This window comes from Bufo gargarizans, chromosome 5 (genome assembly GCF_014858855.1).
Source record: "Bufo gargarizans isolate SCDJY-AF-19 chromosome 5, ASM1485885v1, whole genome shotgun sequence".
NCBI lineage: Eukaryota > Metazoa > Chordata > Amphibia > Anura > Bufonidae > Bufo > Bufo gargarizans.
In genome coordinates, this window is record NC_058084.1 from 179,177,584 (window position 1) to 179,196,728 (window position 19,145).

At 43.8% G+C, this 19,145-nt stretch overlaps 1 protein-coding gene across 1 annotated transcript in view; it reads left to right on the plus strand.

Moving 5' to 3' along the window:
• The window catches only part of HECW1 (HECT, C2 and WW domain containing E3 ubiquitin protein ligase 1), a 227,039-nt gene that overhangs the window by 116,963 nt on the left and 90,931 nt on the right, over window positions 1–19,145 (plus strand). The window contains exons 6-8 of the mRNA XM_044294350.1: window positions 4,590–4,732; window positions 4,913–5,013; window positions 14,724–16,061. Of these exons, the coding sequence (XP_044150285.1) occupies window positions 4,590–4,732; window positions 4,913–5,013; window positions 14,724–16,061 (1,582 nt within the window). The remainder of the gene's footprint in view (window positions 1–4,589; window positions 4,733–4,912; window positions 5,014–14,723; window positions 16,062–19,145) is intronic.

The following is a 19,145-nucleotide window of genomic DNA, read 5'->3' on the forward strand; positions in this document are numbered from 1 at the left end:
AGTGCCGCCCACATTTTTTTTCTCCTTTGTGACATTGGAGGCAGAGCACCATCTGTAGTGAGGAAAACCCGGCATCGGAGGTTTTTCTGAATTCGGACATTAGTGCCGGACGCATCACAGATCATCCAAAGGCAGAGGACAGGTCATGGAGCAGATGCAGGACAGAGTAATGTTGTTTAGCTTTGGCAGTGAGCTGGTTGTTGGTAAGTTTGATAAGGACAGTTAGTCCAGTGGTGAGGTCAAAATCCAGATTGTTACCAGTCAAAGGGGAGCAGGAAAAGAGTTGAGAGGACAGTTCAAGGTGGACATATTGTTCAAGTAGCTTTGAGAGTGAGAAGTGATATGGGGTGATATCTAGCCAAAGAAGATGGGTCAAAGGAAGGTTTTTTTTTAAGGATGGGTGTAATGGTAGTGCATTTAAAACTGGATGGGAAGACAACAGTGGTTATTGATAGGTTAAAGAGATGAGTTAGGGCAGGGATAAATACTGTGGGAGGTTGGGGATGAGGTTGGATGGGATCGGGTCAAGTGCACAGGTGGTGAGATGTAATCTGGAGAGTAGGGTGGAAAGGAATCAGAAATATATAGAATAGAAAGCCCTAGGTGTCACTTAAAAAAAAGTTACTTTATTAATCCAACAAATATATATTTTTTTGTCCCATTAGACCACCACATGTAATAGTCAGTAAGCCCTTTTTAAGACTGGTCATCAATACTAATACTCCAAGCAAATGTTGAAAATCAAATCTTGACATGGAATGAAGCAAAGATCCATTAAGTTTTTCTTGCAGACTGTATCTGCAAGGGGTAAGGTAGGTGACTCCACTCTTGGTAAAAGATGGAATTTCATTTTTTGTCAAGAGTGTCACTTAAAATATTTTACTTCATTTAACAGCCCTAATTAAAAATAACAGCATAAAATGCATTATTTAAAGTGGCAATAAAGAAAATGTATTAATAATTTAAAGCCTCATAAGATGTCAGGTGTCCATTTCTGCAGAGATGGCTGTAGCATCAAGTTCCTCTTCTATATTAGGAAGCTTCCAGAAGGCCAATATTTCCTTCCAGGTGCCGTCAGAGTTTAGAGCAGGCAGCACCTTGACTAAACACTATAGGTATCTAATATGTATCTTCATATTAACAATTTTTCGCACAAACTATCAGACCATGCTGAGAAAATCGCAAAACGTTCTAATTTTGTCAGCTTTTCCCACAAGTCTCAATCTGCAGGAAAAAGTAACCACATGCAGACACCGTCAGGATGAGTTTCCTATTATCAATCTGAAAGACACCTTAAAGAGGTTCTCTCCCTTCACCAAATTACATTTATCGTGTAGAGAAAGTTAATACAAGACACTTACTAATGTATTGTTATTGTCCATATTGCCTCCTTTGCTGGCTTGATACATTTTTCCATCGCATTATACACTGCTTGTTGCCAGCACAGATAGAAGGTGGCGGGAATGGTAGCTGCTGTGCATGCATGCCTCTGTGCGATCTCACGGTCCTAGCTACCAGAGAGGCTGATGCTTTTTCCTACAGCATGCAAGCACGGCCACCACTACTGTAATCCAGGAAAAAGTTTCAGCTTCTCTGGTGGCGAACAAGCATAGGCACGCATGCGCAGCAGCTCCCGTCCCCGCCACCTCATATCTGCTCTGGGAACAATAATGCGATTGAAAATGAATCAAGCCAGTGAAGAAGGCAATATGGACAATCACAATACATTAGTAAGTGCCTTGTATTAACTTTCTCTACATGATAGATGCCACTTGCTGAAGTGAGACAACCCATTTAGAAAGGAAGTGGCAGTGATTTGTGTCACTTCCGGTAATGTTATAGCATTCCCAGTTTTATTTCTGAACAATTGCACCTGCAGCTGCCGACAGCTAGGGGGCCACAAAGCTGATGAATGCGCTCTGAAGCCATGAAACAGGAGCAGACCCTCTTACAGCTATTAGAGAATGCTGGGAGTTGTAGTTTTGCAACAGCTGGAGGGCCACAGTTTGGACATGCCTGCTCTACAGCATACAAAGTGTTAGCAAGTGCCCAGCAGTGAACTGAGAATGTAGGGATTTACCAAACACAGACGTCACTTTCAATTATTTCATTGAAATCACATGTAATCATTTTCTTAAAATGTTTTTCAGCGAGAGCACATTAATTGGTGTGTGGGACTATTTTCTGTCCCCTGGCATACAAAGCTCCATGCCTTTACAGGATTATTAAAAGAGCATCTAATAAATATTTCACATTGTTGCCAGCAGAGATGGTAATTGCAATAGACAACATTAAGATTTAAATTATGATGTGCACGGTTTGCAGCCATTGCTTTGTAAGTACCAGCAAGCTGTCATGACTAATCTGCCATAGCGGTTTTGTGGGTAGCAATGCTTTCTTATAGTCCATGTGGGAGCATGAACTCCCATACAGAGCCCTGCTCGCTTGACCCGATCGTATGCAGATTCGGACTGAGGGTTCCTTGGGTCCATCGGGGACAATAATGTCTAACAGGTTTAGAATAAAATAAATAAACCCTTGTGACAAGACATTGGCTCCAAATGTAGCCAAATGGATTTCTTTGTCCTGGACCTTTGGAGCCCATTATAATATTCGAGCCTGGACCCACCGGAGGATCCTCTGATGATGTGGTGGGCCATTTTGACCCTATGATTTATGATGCTGTGTGTCTCTGCCCAACCTACATTTTTATGATTTGTACTTATGGCATTGTGTGAGTACAAATCATTACAGCTGATGTCCATGCAGAGACACACAGGACTATAAATCATTATAATGCAGTGCGGTCCAGTCAAATGAGTTCTCTACAGAAATTCACGCTCCCACTGGCCTTGCAGTTGAGAAACCTAATCCTTTCCCTTCAGATTGACATCATTGACACAAGGTATTTTTGATATACATTAGTATACCTTTTCATACTGGTGATAATTTATATTGGCAGCAGAAAATATATTAGCCAGTTATAACTAGCAAAAGATCTGTACAAATAATAAAGAAAAGTGTGGCAGTAGTCTGTATAAAATTGAGACCTATGCATCCTGGCTTTTGATAGCCCTAATAGGAGCTTCAAGGGATTTTCTGGGAGTATTAATGGCCTATCATTAAACGGTTATCCGAGAGCATAAAAAATATGGGCAAGAGAGACAACGTGATAAAATAACAAAAAAAACAATATCTATCTGTTAGATTTCCTGCCACTTCAGTTCTCGCCATGCCAGTAGTCCCCTTCGGTCTTTGTTTATTTGGCTGAGGCAATGATGTGCCATCTGCACACATCACGACAGAAAGGAAATTAATACAGCACCCACCAAAAAATGAAGTCCAGAGATACTAGATGCGTGCCTCTGGAGCTGTATTTAAAGACTCCTCCATTAAATCCAGTATAGAAGAGGCAGCTTCCAACAATTTGTAGAAAATTGGTGCTTTAATCCAAGAAAAGCAGTACAAGCAACCCAGAAGTGCGTACCTTAGCCTTCCTCAAGCATCACGACACAGCCAATCAATGCCTTAGCGCTTTCAAACTGTATATCATTGAGGCCAGTGATTGGCTGTGGTAGCTGTGTGTAATGGGCATGTTATCACTGAAACCAAGTAAATATAGGACAGTAGGAAGTGCAACGGGCGCCCCCCCCCCAGGGCCCTATATATCGTGTCCCAGGTTTGGTAGGAATGCCGAGTAGTGTAGTATGGCCTAAATGTCTCTTTATCTGTGTCATGGAAACCTGGAAACTGTGTCCTACCTGGAAACGGCTGGACCCCAGGCTTTGGCTCCGAAGAAATAAATAGGGGGAATAATTAAGGGATTTCAAGAAATAACTTGAGTCCAGACCTTGAGAATGAAGTTCAGTGGTGGCTTTACTTGAATAAACGTTTCTCCAAACAGTTTCAGGCTTTGTCTTGGTTCCAGCAGGCTTTAGCATTAAACTGGCAGGCAAACTTAACTCTGGTATATCTTTCTCTCACTCTGCTGTACTGACAAGCTAACTTGGTGTCTTTGTTTCCTCTTTATGCTGCACTTCACTCTTGTAGTCAGACTTAATCCTTGCAGCTCCAACATGGAGTCTCAACCAGAACAAACCAGAATTGCCCCACCTCCTTCTGGTATCAAGCATGACTGGCCCACTTCTGACCAAGAGGGGGAGGGGGGGGGGATGCCGTGTTTGCTGAAAATAGGAAGCTATTTCATAGCTCTGCTGTATTTGCTGCCACCTGCTGGTGAGCCAGGGACATTACATGAACGTAACAGTTGCAAACAGATTAGAAATGCAGATTGTGGAGGACCTGGAAAAAATACATAGATAGCATTGGTGTTAGTCCAATAAAGACAGTAGCAGGGTGCAGGAGTGGTAACACAACTCTGAGGTGTTACAGAAGCACTAAAGCAGAGGGGATCTTACAGGTGTATATTAGTTCTTTTACTGTTTTGTAACATTGCTTGTCTTCTCCCAGATTTTTTAGGATCTTGGATAACCTGTCACTGTGATTGGCGAAGGTCCAACCCATCAGCAGAATGTGAGACCATCATTATTGAAGCCATAAACCTGACTAATGATCTCTTGTTTTTCCAGCTATTCAGCTTTGTCTCCCTTCCGACTGATGTCTTAGAAATTGAAGTAAAGGATAAATTTGCAAAGAGTCGGCCAATCATCAAACGATTTTTGGGAAAGCTGTCTATGCCCGTGCAGAGGCTCTTAGAAAGACATGCCATTGGGTGAGCATTATTCATTACCCTCTCGGCAGTGGTCACTAAACGGGCTGAGCTGTAGCATCAGGCCCAACCACACTTGTGTGACATCATCGTTCCTGGATAATTGAGGCAGTATATCTGACATGTCCTTGTTTAACCATGTAATACTCTAATAATCTATGACTCCTCTCACTTTATTCCCAGAGATCGTGTTGTCAGCTATACCCTGGGTCGTCGGTTGCCTACAGATCATGTCAGTGGACAACTACAATTCCGATTTGAAATAACATCATCTATTCACCACGGTACAGTATCCCTGCACACATTTTCACATCTGTCTAAAACACATTGGGGGAAATTTATCAAAACTACCGTAAAGGAAAATTGGCTTAGTTCCCATAGCAACCAATACATTCTGCCTTTCATTTTTCAGAGCTCCTTTGGAAAACAAAACGTTGTATCTGATTGGTTGCTATGGGCAACTAAGCAAGTTTTCCTTTACTCCATTAAATGTGGTGCAAGGGTTGTGCGCCAGTTTCTTGGTGCAGATTGGGCCACAGTTTTGGCTCATTCTGTTCAGTAAATCTCCTATGAGCAGGGCGTTGGGAGGGTCTCAAAAGATCCGGGGCCCAAGCCCCAATTAATATGGCCCGATTCTCTAAGTCGATCCCCCTGCATACTGTATTTGCTATACAGCAGCACATACCTCTCACATCCAGGGCTTCCCAGGTGAGGTCGCTCTGAGGTAGATCTCATCATCATCTTCTCCATTTGGTCCGTACAACTTCTTTCAGCCACGCCTTGTCTCTGCAAAGTGTGACACACAGAAATCCTAGGTTCCTCACTTTTCTATAATCTTGCCCCAACCTGGAGTCCCCACAGTGTTATCCTGCTGCTTGCTGTGCTTCCCGATACCCCCAAATATTATCCTGGAGAAATATTCCCCCCCCCCCCCCCCTCCATAGTAATAGTGCTCCTCAAAGTCCCACCAATAGTAGTTCCCTTCTATAATGCCCTCATTAGTAATACTGCCCACTACAGTGCCCCCAATAGTAATAATGCTCTCCAAGAATGCCCCCATTAGTAGAAGAGCCCTCCAATATTAACCCCTTAGTGGCCAAGCCTGTTTGGGCCTTAATGACCAAGCCAGATTTTGGAAATCTGACATGTGTCACTTTAGCAGAGAATAACTTCGTAAAGGTTTTGCACATCAAAGTAATTATGACATTGTTTTCTCGTCACATATTGTACTTTACTTAGGTGGCAAAATTTTACCGATAAAATTAGTGTAACTTTATAAAAAAACTTGAAAATCTATTAAGAATCTGCAAAAATCGGCATATTTTCCTATTTTCAACTGCAATATTTCACATACATACATAAATACTATTCAATATTTTTTTATCAGAAATATATTTCGACATATATACTTTATTTTTGCGGAACTTTTACTTGGAGACTAATTTAGGAGACTCCCAATTGTGGCCCTAATCTTATGTCTTGACACACAGCAGGGCCCAAACATAAAGGAGCACCCAGTGGCTTTCAGAACACAAAATTTGCTTGAAAATGTTTTAGGCCCCATTGCACACTTGTCAACAAAATAGAAAACCCCCACCAATGACCCCATTTTGAAAACCATACCCCCTAAGGTACTCATCTAAGGGTGTAGTGAGTTTTTAGACCCCCTAGTTTTTTTGTATAAATTGAAGCTAAGCAGGCGGAAATTTTTTTTCCCCTCTTTTTTACACATGTCAATTTAAAAGAGTTTTTTTTTTTCTACAAAGCACATGAAAATGAAGAACAACACCCCAAAATGTATCACCCCATTTCTCCTGTCTTCAAAAATATCCCCATTGTGGCCCTAATTTTATATATTGACACAAGGCAGGGCCCAAACATAAAGGAGCACCTGGGACGCTGAGCTGCAAAATGATAGAAAAAAAAAAAAAACCCTTGTAAATGACCTAATTTTAAAAACTAGATCCCTTAAAGCATGCATCTAGTGGTGTAGTAAGCATGCTGAGTGCAAAATTATTATAGAATGAAATAATGAGTACCGTATTTTTCGCCGTATAAGACGCACAGGCCCATAAGACGCAACTAGGTTTTTGGGGAGGAAAATAAGAAAAAAAATATTTTTAACCAAAAGGTGTGCTGTGTGTTTGGTGGGTTTGGAACTAATGGTGGTCTGTGGATGGCACTATTACTGGAGATCTGTGGATGACGGACACTGTTATGGGGGGGATCTGTGGATGACGGACACTGTTATGGGGGTATCTGTGGATGACGGACACTGTTATGGGGGGATCTGTGGATGACGGACACTGTTATGGGGGGATCTGTGGATGACGGACACTGTTATGGGGGGATCTGTGGATGACGGACACTGTTATGGGGGGATCTGTGGATGACGGACACTGTTATGGGGGGATCTGTGGATGACGGACACTGTTATGGGGGGATCTGTGGATGACGGACACTGTTATGGGGGGATCTGTGGATGACGGACACTGTTATGGGGGGGACCTGTGGATGACGGACACTGTTATGGGGGGATCTGTGGCTTGCAATGTTACAGGGGGATCTGTGGCTGGCACTGTTACAGGGGGGATCTGTGGATGGCACTGTTATATATGTGTCATCCACAGACCCTCCCAGCCCATAACTGTGCCATCCACAGATCCCCCGCCGCTCCAGTATACAAATATAAGATGTCTTATTTAATTAATAGTTATTAAACATGCCCCCCAACTCCTAATAGTACCTTACATCCTAACCTCTTCAGTACAATGGAGGCAGGCAGGCCGGGCGGCCGGCGCGTCACTCACTGACGTCACTTGCCTGCGCCGCCTGCTTCATTCATAAAGTAGGCGGCGCAGGCACGTGACATCAGGGAGTTACGCTGCCGACCACCCGGCCTGCATTGTACTGAAGCGCTTAGGATTTAAGGTAGTATTAGGAATAAAGGGGCATATTTAATAACTATTAATTAAATAAGACATATTATATTAGCATACCGGAGCGGCGGGGCGGGGCTATAGTACAGTGACTGCACCGCCCCGCCGCTATTGCCGGCCCCAGCTCCTCCTCCCAGTCCCTCCCCGAGTCCCCGCTCGCTTTACATCGCAGCTTGCGATGTAAAACTGACAGCATTCGCCGTATAAGACGCAGGGGCATTTTTCCCCCATTTTGGGGGGAGAAAAAGTGCGTCTTATACGGCGAAAAATACGGTATATATGGTGTTATTCAAATTGTTAATAAAATTTTTACAGGAAATTGGAGAAAAATATTTTTAGATGGGTAACCCTGTTACTGTCTTAGAAATCCAGCACATTCTTATCTTTGTGGTGCGTACAGATGAGAAGTGAAGCTGTGCATTTATGAGGGAGGCAGATTTCTAAAAAGTCATTTGCCTGTACATATGTCTCGCCAACAAAGCAGTTGTCCCACATTTCTGTCATTCTTCTGTTGTGACCAGCGTTCTGGTCTGACATATAATTACTTATTGCAGAAAAAAAAAACTGTTACTGTAGTGAAAAGCAACATGTCCAAGATAATGGAGCAAAATGTCTCCAACTATGTTGCAAATTCTAGATTGTTCACAAGATACAATAACCCCGATAGGCAGTGGCGGCAGACCACGCGATCGCTATGGGGCCTGTGAGGTTGGGGGGCCCAGCAGGGCTGAATGGCCCCGCCCCCTCACTTTCTAATCTTACGGCTTACAAGCCGGTTTACCGGTGCCGGCTCTCAGGGGGGTGCTAGAAGCAATGAGCGTTTCCATCAATACAGATGGAAGCACCTATTGCTGGAGCACTGGTAGCTCCCTTCCTTCAGGCCAGCCGCGCTCTGAATGGTGACGCAGGAAGACTTCTCCCCTCTCCACCATTCAGTCTGCAGGCATAGATCGCGCTGTCAGCCTGTGTGGGTGGAGCCTACAGGCCACAAATCTGCATAAGCTCTGCCCACACACAGTGCTGCAGGGCGATCTGTGCCTGCAGGGAAGAGAGGTATGTGAGCTCCAGGAACGGGACAAGGTGAGTAGTTACTGTGTTATTTTTTTGTTTTTTAATACAGAGGGGGCACAGATGACTTTATTACTATGGAGGGGGCACAAAGGACTTTATTACTATGGAGGGGGCACATAGGGCATTACTACTATGGAGGAGGCACAGAGGGCATTACTACTATGGAGGGGGCACAATGGGCATTTCTACTAGTGATGAGTGGTAGTGGCAATATTCGAATTCACGATATTTCGCGAATATTTGGGCGAATATTTGCCATATATTCCCGAATTCGAGAATTTGTAAGACCATGAACCGGGGAGGGACCCCCAGGATACAGCGAAGTCACGGACAAAGAAAGCAACAACACACAGCTTTGTGCAAAAACAGAAACTTTACTAAAACAGTAATATAAACACAACAATGTGAAGGTGCACCAAAGATCTTATACCCCGGGCCCACAGTCACTGTCCCTGTCCGGTTGGACAGACCTATCACGATGGTATGTACAGCAGAGCCTGCAAGTCTATGCCGTGCCGCAAAAGAGAACAAACCTAGCTGATGGCTCACACAGCAGAGCCTGCAAGTCAATACTGTGCCGCAGAACAATTCAGTAAAGCCTGCCAAGCATGCAAGTCCTAACTAACTAAATAATTAATTGCAGGCCTAGACTTAGTCTCTGATGCTTCAGGTGCCACTAATATACTGTGATGAGTAAACAGATTTACTGACCTGGGTCCGTTCTGTGTCAAGAGAATTCCTCTTAACCGATGTTGGCCACCAGTCCCTCATCGCGCATGCGGTCTTACTTGGTAGATAGACTTCTGTCCAAACACTGTAGCAGTCCTCCTGAAACCATCCCTCTTCCTAAGGGCCGGATCTAGGTGAGGGACAACGACTAGTCCCCCTCCACTGTGTCCCCAATCACTCCAGGACAATAGGAAACCAACCTCCAGTATGTTAGCTCTCTCTCTCTCACACTTCCTGGTTCTTCTTCAAGCAGCAGCATCCTCTACTTTGCATATTAAAATCCAGCAGTCACTTAACTGTAACAGAGAACCAGTGGCCTCCTGTGGCCGAAATGCAAAATGACAATCTCAAAGTTTAAAGGGGTTGTCAGAATTATGAAAAAAATATATAGCACTAAAAATCTGATGGGCCCTTTGTTTACATGCAATAAAAATAATCTCTGCCCCTCCCCCTGCTCTGCTAAGGGAGTAAATACAAGTGCTGCCCTAAATTAAATGTCTGCCTGCTGACTCAGCAGTCCCAGCTGTATAATGACACTGCTAAGGGAGTGGATACAAGAGGTGCCCTGAGTGCTGGGAGAATCAACAGCAACTTGTAAGTGTAGAACTACAAGTCCCAGCTGTATAATGACACTGCTAATACACACAGGATCTTCCCCCTACCTTCTTGTGCAATGCTCTCTGTAGTCTGTCAGCTCCTGTGCCCAGAATTGTCACTGCTGCAGCTACCCAGTCTGTGCAGCTAAAGGGGTTAAGAATCCTAGGATAGAGCAGACAGCCGGCAGTGAAGGGGGCGTGGCCAGCACAGTGACGTCTGGTTCATAGGCTTGTAAACAAACTTTATCAGAGCAGGGAGAGAAGCTGACATTACAGGTCATGTGACACTTAGTGAAATCTGAGAAACCAGGCACTGCAGATAAAGTGAGTTAATTGGAAAGCTGTTACATTTGCCCAGTTAGGAATATAGAAAGAACAAAAAAAAAACTCGGACAACCCCTTTAACCATGCACCAGCATTATACAGTAAGAGAATTTTGTAAGATGAGAATTCGGAGGTGGAAGTGGAGGAGGAGAAGGGGTGGTCGCAGCCACTAATGTAGAAGGTGTCGGAAATCCTGATGGAAGTAGGGCCTGCAATCCTTGGCGTCGGTAGCACCTGTGCCATCCTAGGATACGACTCGCTCCTGGTCTCCACAACGTTCACCCAGTGTGCCGTCAGGGAAATGTAGCATCCCTGGCCACAAGCACTTGTCCATGTGTCAGTCGTTAAGTGGACCTTCCCAATAACTGCATTGGTCAGGGCACGGGTGATGTTACAGGACACATGCTGATGTAAGGCAGGAACGGCATACCGTGAAAAATTGTGGAGGCTGGGGACTGAGTAATGAGGGACGGTCACCGCCATCAGGCTACGGAAAGCCTCAGTGTCCACAAGCCTAAATGGCAACATTTCCAGGGCCAGCAATTTGGAAAGGTGCGCATTTAGTGCTATGGCCTGTGGGTGGGTAGCTGGGTATTTATGCTTTCGTTCAAAGGCCTGGGGTATGGACATCTGTACGCTGCGCTGGGACACAGAAGTGCGTCTTGGACAGGGGATTAGCCAGCACGTAACACAAGGGAAGAGGAGGCAGTGGTGTGATCCGCAGACACTGGATGTGGACCCAGGCGTTCGGCCCACCTATTAGGGTGCTTTGATGCCATGTGGCGGATCATGCTGGTGGTGGTGAGGTTGCTAGTGTTCACGCCCCTGCTCATTTTGGTATGGCACAGGTTGCAAATGACAATTCTTTTATCGTCCGCACTTTCCTCAAAAAAGTGCCAGACTGCGGAACATCTACCCCTTGGCAAGGGAGATTGCCGCAAGGGGGTGCTCCGGGGAAGAGTTGCGGGCCTGTTTGGTGTGGCCCGCCTTCTCCCTTTTGCCACCCACTGCCTCTTCCAGCCTGTTGCAGTGCTGAGGATCCCTCCCCCTCTGTACTGCTGTCCTTGATCGGCTTGCCACCTTCCCAGGTTGGGTCAGTGATTTCATCGTCTACCACCTCCTCTTAGACTGAATGTCACTGATATTTAGGATGCGCAAACGTTATACAGGAGATGTAGCGCAGGTAATGTCGTTGCTGTCACCAGCGCCTAGTAAAAACTTACAGGGAATGTTACAGCTATTTGGCATGTGCAAACGTTATACAGGAGATGTAGCGCAGGTAATGTAACTGTCCGCAGCAGACACCGTCTACGGAAAAAGTACACTGGATATTTTTAGTACGCGCACACGTTAAACAGGAGATGTAGCACAGATAATGACACTATCAGCAGTGTCTACGGAAAAAGTAAACTGGATGTCACAGATACTTTTAGTATGCGCACACGTTAAACATTAGATGTAGCGCAGGTAATGTCGCTGCTGTCTCCAGCGGCTAATAAAACATTACAGGGAAAGTCACAGATATTTGGGATGCGCAAACGTTATACAGGAGGTGTAGCGCAGGTAAGGCTACTTTCACACTAGCGTTCGGGCGGATCCGTTCTGAACGGATCCGCTCATAATAATGCAGACGGAGGCTCCGTTCAGAACGGATCCGTCTGCATTATTTTTAGCATAGAACAGCTAAGTGTGAAAATAGCCTAGTACGGATCCGTCCAGACTTTCAATGTAAAGTCAATGGGGGACGGATCCGCTTGAAGATTGAGCCACATTGTGGCATCTTCAAACGGATCCGTCCCCATTGACTTACATTGAAAGTGTGGACGGATCCGCATGGATCCGCACGCCTCCGCACGGCCAGGCGGACACCCGAACGCTGCAAGCAGCGTTCAGCTGTCCGCCTGTCCGTGCGGAGGCGAGCGGAGCGGAGGCTGAACGCCGCCAGACTGATGCAGTCTGAGCGGATCCGCCTCCATTCAGACTGCATCAGGGCTGGACGGCTGCGTTCGGGTCCGCTCGTGAGCTCCTTCAAACGGAGCTCACGAGCGGACCAGCGAACGCTAGTGTGAAAGCAGCCTAATGTCGCTGTCACCAGTGGCGAAAACATTAAACTGAATATCATTGATATTTATGATGCAAAAACGTTATACAGGAAATGTAGCGCAGGTAATGTCGCTGCTGTCACCAGCGGCTAATAAAAACTTACAGGGAATGTCACAGCTATTTGGGATGCGCAAACGTTATACAGGAGATGTAGCGCAGGTAATGTAACTGTCCGCAGCGGACACCATCTACGGAAAAAGTACACAGATATTATTACAGTAGTATGCGCACACGTTAAACAGGAGAGGTAGCGCAGATAATGTCGCTATCCGCAGCGTCTACGGAAAAAGTACACTGGATGTCACAGATATTTTTAGGCTGCGCACACATTACACAGGAGATGTAAGCGCAGATAATGTGGCTGTCTGCAGTGGCCAAACAAGGCGCAGCGCTATGAAGTGCCTTTTGCGATGTGGCATTAGAAGAATTCCGATATTTCTGACTTTTTAGTCAAACAGACTGTCTATTACTCTGCAATTCCTCTAGCGCCGTTCTATGGAAACAGTAGGTTTAAAGAGTACACCAAATGCTTGAAATAACTTATTTATTAACTTCAACTTTTCTTCATATAGAACACTGCCGCCTCTGCAGCAGATAGTCCATGTACATAACACGTGTTGAAAAGATATCACAAAATGGTGGTATGCATAAGATGGTGGTTCAACTGTTCAATCTTGTCATTTAACATAAAATGGTGGATATATTTCTCTCTTGAGTATCTGTACTCTCACTTTAAGTTATTTAAGCACTTTATGATCTCTCTGAGAGGTATATCTGAGGTTAACCCATAGTTCACTTGCTCTACTTGGTTTGCAGTTTGCGCTATACAATTGCTTATGATCTGGTTTGAGCAGTTCGCATTTGTGTACAATTTGTTTGGATTGTATGGTTGTAATTTGTATGGTGGAACTGTAAGTAAACATAAATAACTGGTTCAGTATACAGTTCTAATCACTATATTAACAGTAGGAACATTATAACTGTTTTACATACCTATTTTGGCCTTTCTGCTTCCATAAAACACAGCTCTTAGTGGAGTGTGTGTCTGTTCAGCTCCTCTCTCTGGTGAATAATGATTCCAGCAGCTCCTGCTATGGGAATTTCGCACACAGGCTGTGTGTGAGGCTGGCTGTGATTGGTCAAAACTCTTGCTGTGTGTGAGGCTGGCTGTGATTGGTCAAAACTCCTGCCCAGCAACAACAGTTTAACTCTATGCTTTCTGTTGTTTCTGCTGTGTCATTGTGCTTACCTTACATTATATAATGAATCTTAAAGGCATATTATCTTTTTTGCTTTTGTGAACACAATATATAACAGTTTTATAACATCCAAACATAAAGGCACCGTAAATAACTCTGCTTTTGTCTTTAACACACAAACATAGGAACTATATTAAGGTTATTGGCAGGTCTAGCTGCATAAACACACAAGCTATATTAGCAACCTAGGACAGGTCTTAGCTGGCCAGCTACACAGGTTGCGCTAAAAATATATATTTCTGCCAGACACAACAGTCCTTAAAAGGACTTTTGGGTCTCTAACACCAACCCTGCCTAACAAAAAAAAAAATATATTAAATTCCCTACACTATCTGTCCCTGCTACAGCACAGCTCTCCCTGACTAAGACTGGCCGAACCAGCTTTATAGCACCCGATGACGCGTTCCGGCCAGCCACTCACTGTAATGCCAGTAACCAACATGGCTATGGCATTACAGTGAGTGGCAGTACTTACCTGCACGTTTATTGGCTGTGTAGCAGCCAAAAAACGTGCGGGGAGAAGACTTGAGCATCGCGCTCGAGCACACACGGTATTCGGCCGAACACCGCCATGTGCCGAGCATCGCGATGCTCGAACCGAACTGGTGTTCGGCCGAGCATGCTCGATCAACACTAGTCATCACATGTCCTTCAGATTTTCCAGTGCATTAGATTCAATTGTATTGCTGTCCTGAGGACAGCAATACAGTTGTATCTAGCTGGCAGGCAGTACATTCGGGGCCTGGGACAAAACATCATTTTCTTCATTTTGACAGGAAGAATAGCTCCACATGCTGAAATATTCTTCCCATGAAATGTGTACAGAGCCTAAGTCTGCTACTACAGTCTCACAATGGACTATTTGTGACTATAAAGATCACTGGATTGTGTAATAACACATGTAAAGTAATATTGTTATTTTTGCTTTTTTTTTATATAGTTTCCGCACTGAATGTATCATTTATTCTTTCAGATGACGAGGAGATCTCATTCTCTACAGATCCTGATCCAGTGCTTAATGAAAGTCCATTACGCCACCCAGTGGAAGTCCTCTCTAATGAACCCCAGAGGAGAACTTCAGTAGCCACTGAAATCCCAACATCAGAATTACCAAATGGATGCATTTCTAGAGCTGCGCACGATAAACACCCAGCAATAGACAGTAGATCAATTAGTCAAAACAGTTTACATATTACAACAATAGTAAGTACAGGTCATGTGTCTCTTTTGGCCAATGCACCAGAACACCTGGAAAGTAGTCCAGCTGATGAACATTTACAAGTAACAGCTCCAGATACCGAGCAGGAAATAACTTTTCCTTGTGAAGATGAAACCAAAGTAGAGACTAATGAAGATCCTAGTGCCACTACTGAAGGAGTTAGCCCAGACGTTATTATTGCTGAGGAGGCAAGTTTGCCAGTGGAAGAAGACAAGGAGCAAGATAAAAATGTTGACGAACCAGAAGAATTGAATCAACAAGAGAATAATGAACCTAAACTTAGAAACACCGTAAAGAGAAAGACTAGGCCTTGCTCTTTACCGGTGTCTGAGTTAGAAACAGTTATAGCATCTGCTTGTGGCGACCCTGAAACACCTCGCACACACTACATTAGGATTCACAATTTACTGCACAGTTTGCCATCAGCTCAGATGGATGGAGATGGAGAAGAGGAAGAAGAGCAGAACAGTGCAGATATTGATGAAGAATCCACAGTGAAAGAAATGTCTGAGAAGGACATTGTGAGTGAAACTGAAACCATGGCGGCTGATCCTTCTCTTGAAAATGTAGCTGATGCAGTCGATGACCTAGAAAACATTAGAAATGAGTTGCCCCATGATAGTTCCAGTGACCACCCACCTGTTTGTAACCATCTCTGTGTGGATGGAGAGCACCCTAGGACTGAAAGTGAGAGTGACTCTAGTGCCAGGGTTCATGGGGATCATGACTGCGACACATGTGACACCTCATGCTATAGCACTTCCTGTTATAGCACCTCATGCTACAGTACCTCTTGTTATAGTCCTTCTTGTTATGATAGCCACAATCGATTTTCCAGCCACACTCGATTCTCTTCTGTGGACAGTGCCAGAATGTCAGAAAGTACTGTCTTCTCCTCTCAAGATGACGAGGAGGAGGAAAACAGCGCATTTGAATCCATGCCTGATTCTAATCAAAGCCCAGAGCCAGACAGGGACAATGGTGATGGGTCTATCCAATGGTCTGATGGTATATCTAGTCAAAGTATTATTTCAGAAAGGACTCCTGGTGTCCCAGAATCTCCAGTTGCAGGGCCAAGTAGCAGGAGAGAAGGTTAGATTGAAGCCTTTTTAATGGATGCTTCATGACACATTGTATTTCATGTCCATATTTTTCAGTTTTTAATTTGAAAAAAGTCTGCTCAAAAGGTTTGCAGTAATACCCTGACTAGTGTGTGAGAAGCCAATATTCACAATGAGAAGTAGAAAATGCCAGTGCTTCTTTTGGATCAGTTGTGTTCCAACTTTATTCTGAACTCCAAAAAGCAATTACAACATTCCCAACAACACCGGCTTATGCATTTCGCTCAAGATGCTCAAGTGGATTTTATCGGGAATGTTGTAATCACTTTTTCGATTTCACAATAAAGCTGGAACACTGTATAACATTGATCCAAAAAGAGTCCTTGTGTTTTGTACTTCTCAGTATTATTTTTTAATGTATACTTTAAAGAAAGTCTGTCATCATCCATCGACATCCCTATCCAACTGTTTGCATAGACACAAAGCTGTGGTTCACCTGATTAAAACCCTGTTTTTCTTTTGTTGTGGTTGTGAGGCTCCATTCCTGAGTTTTTCTTAATATGTGTTATTAAAAGCTCCACTCCTTTCTGTGGCCAGCCCCTCCCTCACTGCCTTCATTGACAGGGCTAAACAGTGGTAAAGCAGCCAGGGAGGGTCTGGAAACAGAAATAAGTAAAGCTTGGGTGAAACAAGAGCAATGGTGACACCCTCATTGTACCAAAGGCCTAATTTGCATATGAAATTTATATTAAGAATGGAGTGTTTGATCAACAAAATAAAAACAGGGTTGTAATCAAGAGAACCACAGCTATGTGTCTATGCAAACAGATGAATAGGGAGGTCGCTGGTGACAGAATTACTTTAGGCTCCAGTCACACGTCCGCAATTATCCTTCCGCATCTGTTCCGCAATTTTGCAGAACAGGTGCGGATCCATTCATTTCAATGGGGGAGTAATTGCTGTCCGCATCAGCACTTCCGTGATGAGGTTCCGCCAAAAAAATGAAGCATGTCCTACTTTTGGCCGCAAATTGCGGTCCGTGGCCCCATTGTACTCAATGGGTCCGCAAAAAAGCGGATGACATGCGGAAAGACACCAAATGTCTTCCGCATGTCATCCGCATATCATCCGTATTATGGTATGGTACCCTAGCAGCATGTATTCCTCCTTCCTTTTTTATTTTTGCGGAAACACGGAACGGATGTGGATGCACTTTTGTAAAAAACTGAAGGTTTTTACGGAAACACGGATCCACAAAAAAACGGACCGTAAGGATAATTGCGGACGTGTGAATGGAGCCTAAATGTCATCATGTGCTACATATGCAGATGAGGAAAAAAATGCTGCAAAGTAAGAATTCTTTTAAAGATACAAGTGTCAATAGTTTATTTTTACAAATTAACAAAATTAATGAAAAAGTGAGTTCTAACTAAAATCTATATTTGTTGTCACCACCCTTTGCCTTCACACAACATCAATTCTTCTAGGTAAGCTTGCACACCGTTTTTGAAGGAACTCAACAGGGAGGTTCTTCCAAACACCTTGGAGATGTCTTCTGTGGATGTAGGCTTGTTCAAATCCTTCTGTCTTTGTAATCTCAGATGCAATGATGTTTAGATCAGGGCTCTGTGAGGGCCAAATCATCACTTCCAGGACTCCTTGTTCTTCTTTATGCTGAAGATAGTTCTCAAAAACATTGGCTTTATTTTTTAGGTCATTGTCCTGCTGTAGAATAAATTTGGAGCCAAACAGATGCCTCCATGATGGTATTGCATTATGGATAATATCTGCCTGTATTTCTCAGCATTGAGGACACCATTAATCCTTAGGCTACATTCACATCTGTGTCATGGTATTTCAGTAGTCTGTTCTGGTAGAAGAGCAGAATACCAGAATTACTGTATCCGGCATAGCCGGACACTGCCGGTGCCCATTGGATCCTCATTCACTATAATGGGATCCATCAGATTACCAGCAAGAATGCTGACTTTAGGCCAGAAAAATACCACTACATACGGTAATTCCAGTTTTCTGCTCCTCTTCCGGAACATACTACTGGAATACTGTAACACAGGTGTGGACATAGCCCTAAACATACGTTTGTTGGAGTAAAATGTGTACGACTCGTAATATGTTTCGTGCATTTTGGTCTATTGTAAAGACAGAAAATGAGCACTCATAGATCTGCACTAAAATTCGCAACATTTTCTGGCTTTAGAATTAATGTCTTCAAAAGATACAAAGTTTGCCCTCATTTATAACTTGTTTACACCAAAAACAATGTAAAAACTATTTTTAAAAAAAGCAAAGGGAGCAAAAGCATGAGGAAACTTTTTAAAATGCCAGTACCAAATGACAGTGTTTGTAGAGTGTTTTACAGGTTCCTGTTGGTCAGCATGTAAATTCTGGCCACCACATTTTTTGCTCCAAAACACTAACAAAAAAAGTCATTTTTTTAAATAAGTGTGAAACATCTTTCAGCGACTTGTACACGTTGCATATTAATTGCAGAATTGATGCTTAGATTTGTATGCAGTAATTCTGCAGTGTAATACAGTGCCAACTACGTAGACGAGAAGTAAAATGTGCGACTGAAAAATGTACCTCAAAAATATACTTGTATAAAATGCATGACTGTCATCTGTATTTTACATGCCAAGAAAACAGCCAAATAATAATAGTAATTGTGGACGCTACTAGTTATACTAATTTGTATTATGTCAGTCCACTGATGAGAAATATTTTGATGGGTAAGTAGCCAAAAAAGAAACATTTCCAATGTAATATCTTCATTTTCTATCAATATGCTTAATTATGGCCTGTATACTGTATGCAGCAAACCCAGGAGGGGAGAGGAGGTGGAAAAGAGTGACAGTGGCAGCAATGACAGGAGTAGTAGTACTCACGGTAGCAGTCCTCGCTCTGACACTCTCAGGGCCATGCAGTGATGGGAGAGCCACCCTGGTTCCCTCAGGCCACAATGGTTTTGGGGAGACCTCCTGCCTGATGGTGGTTTGGGGTGCCCTTTTTCTAGATGGGTGCAAGCCAGTAATCCCGAGAGGTGGCACAAATAACAGTACTTTACTGGAGGTAATGGGGGCAAAGTGTACATGTA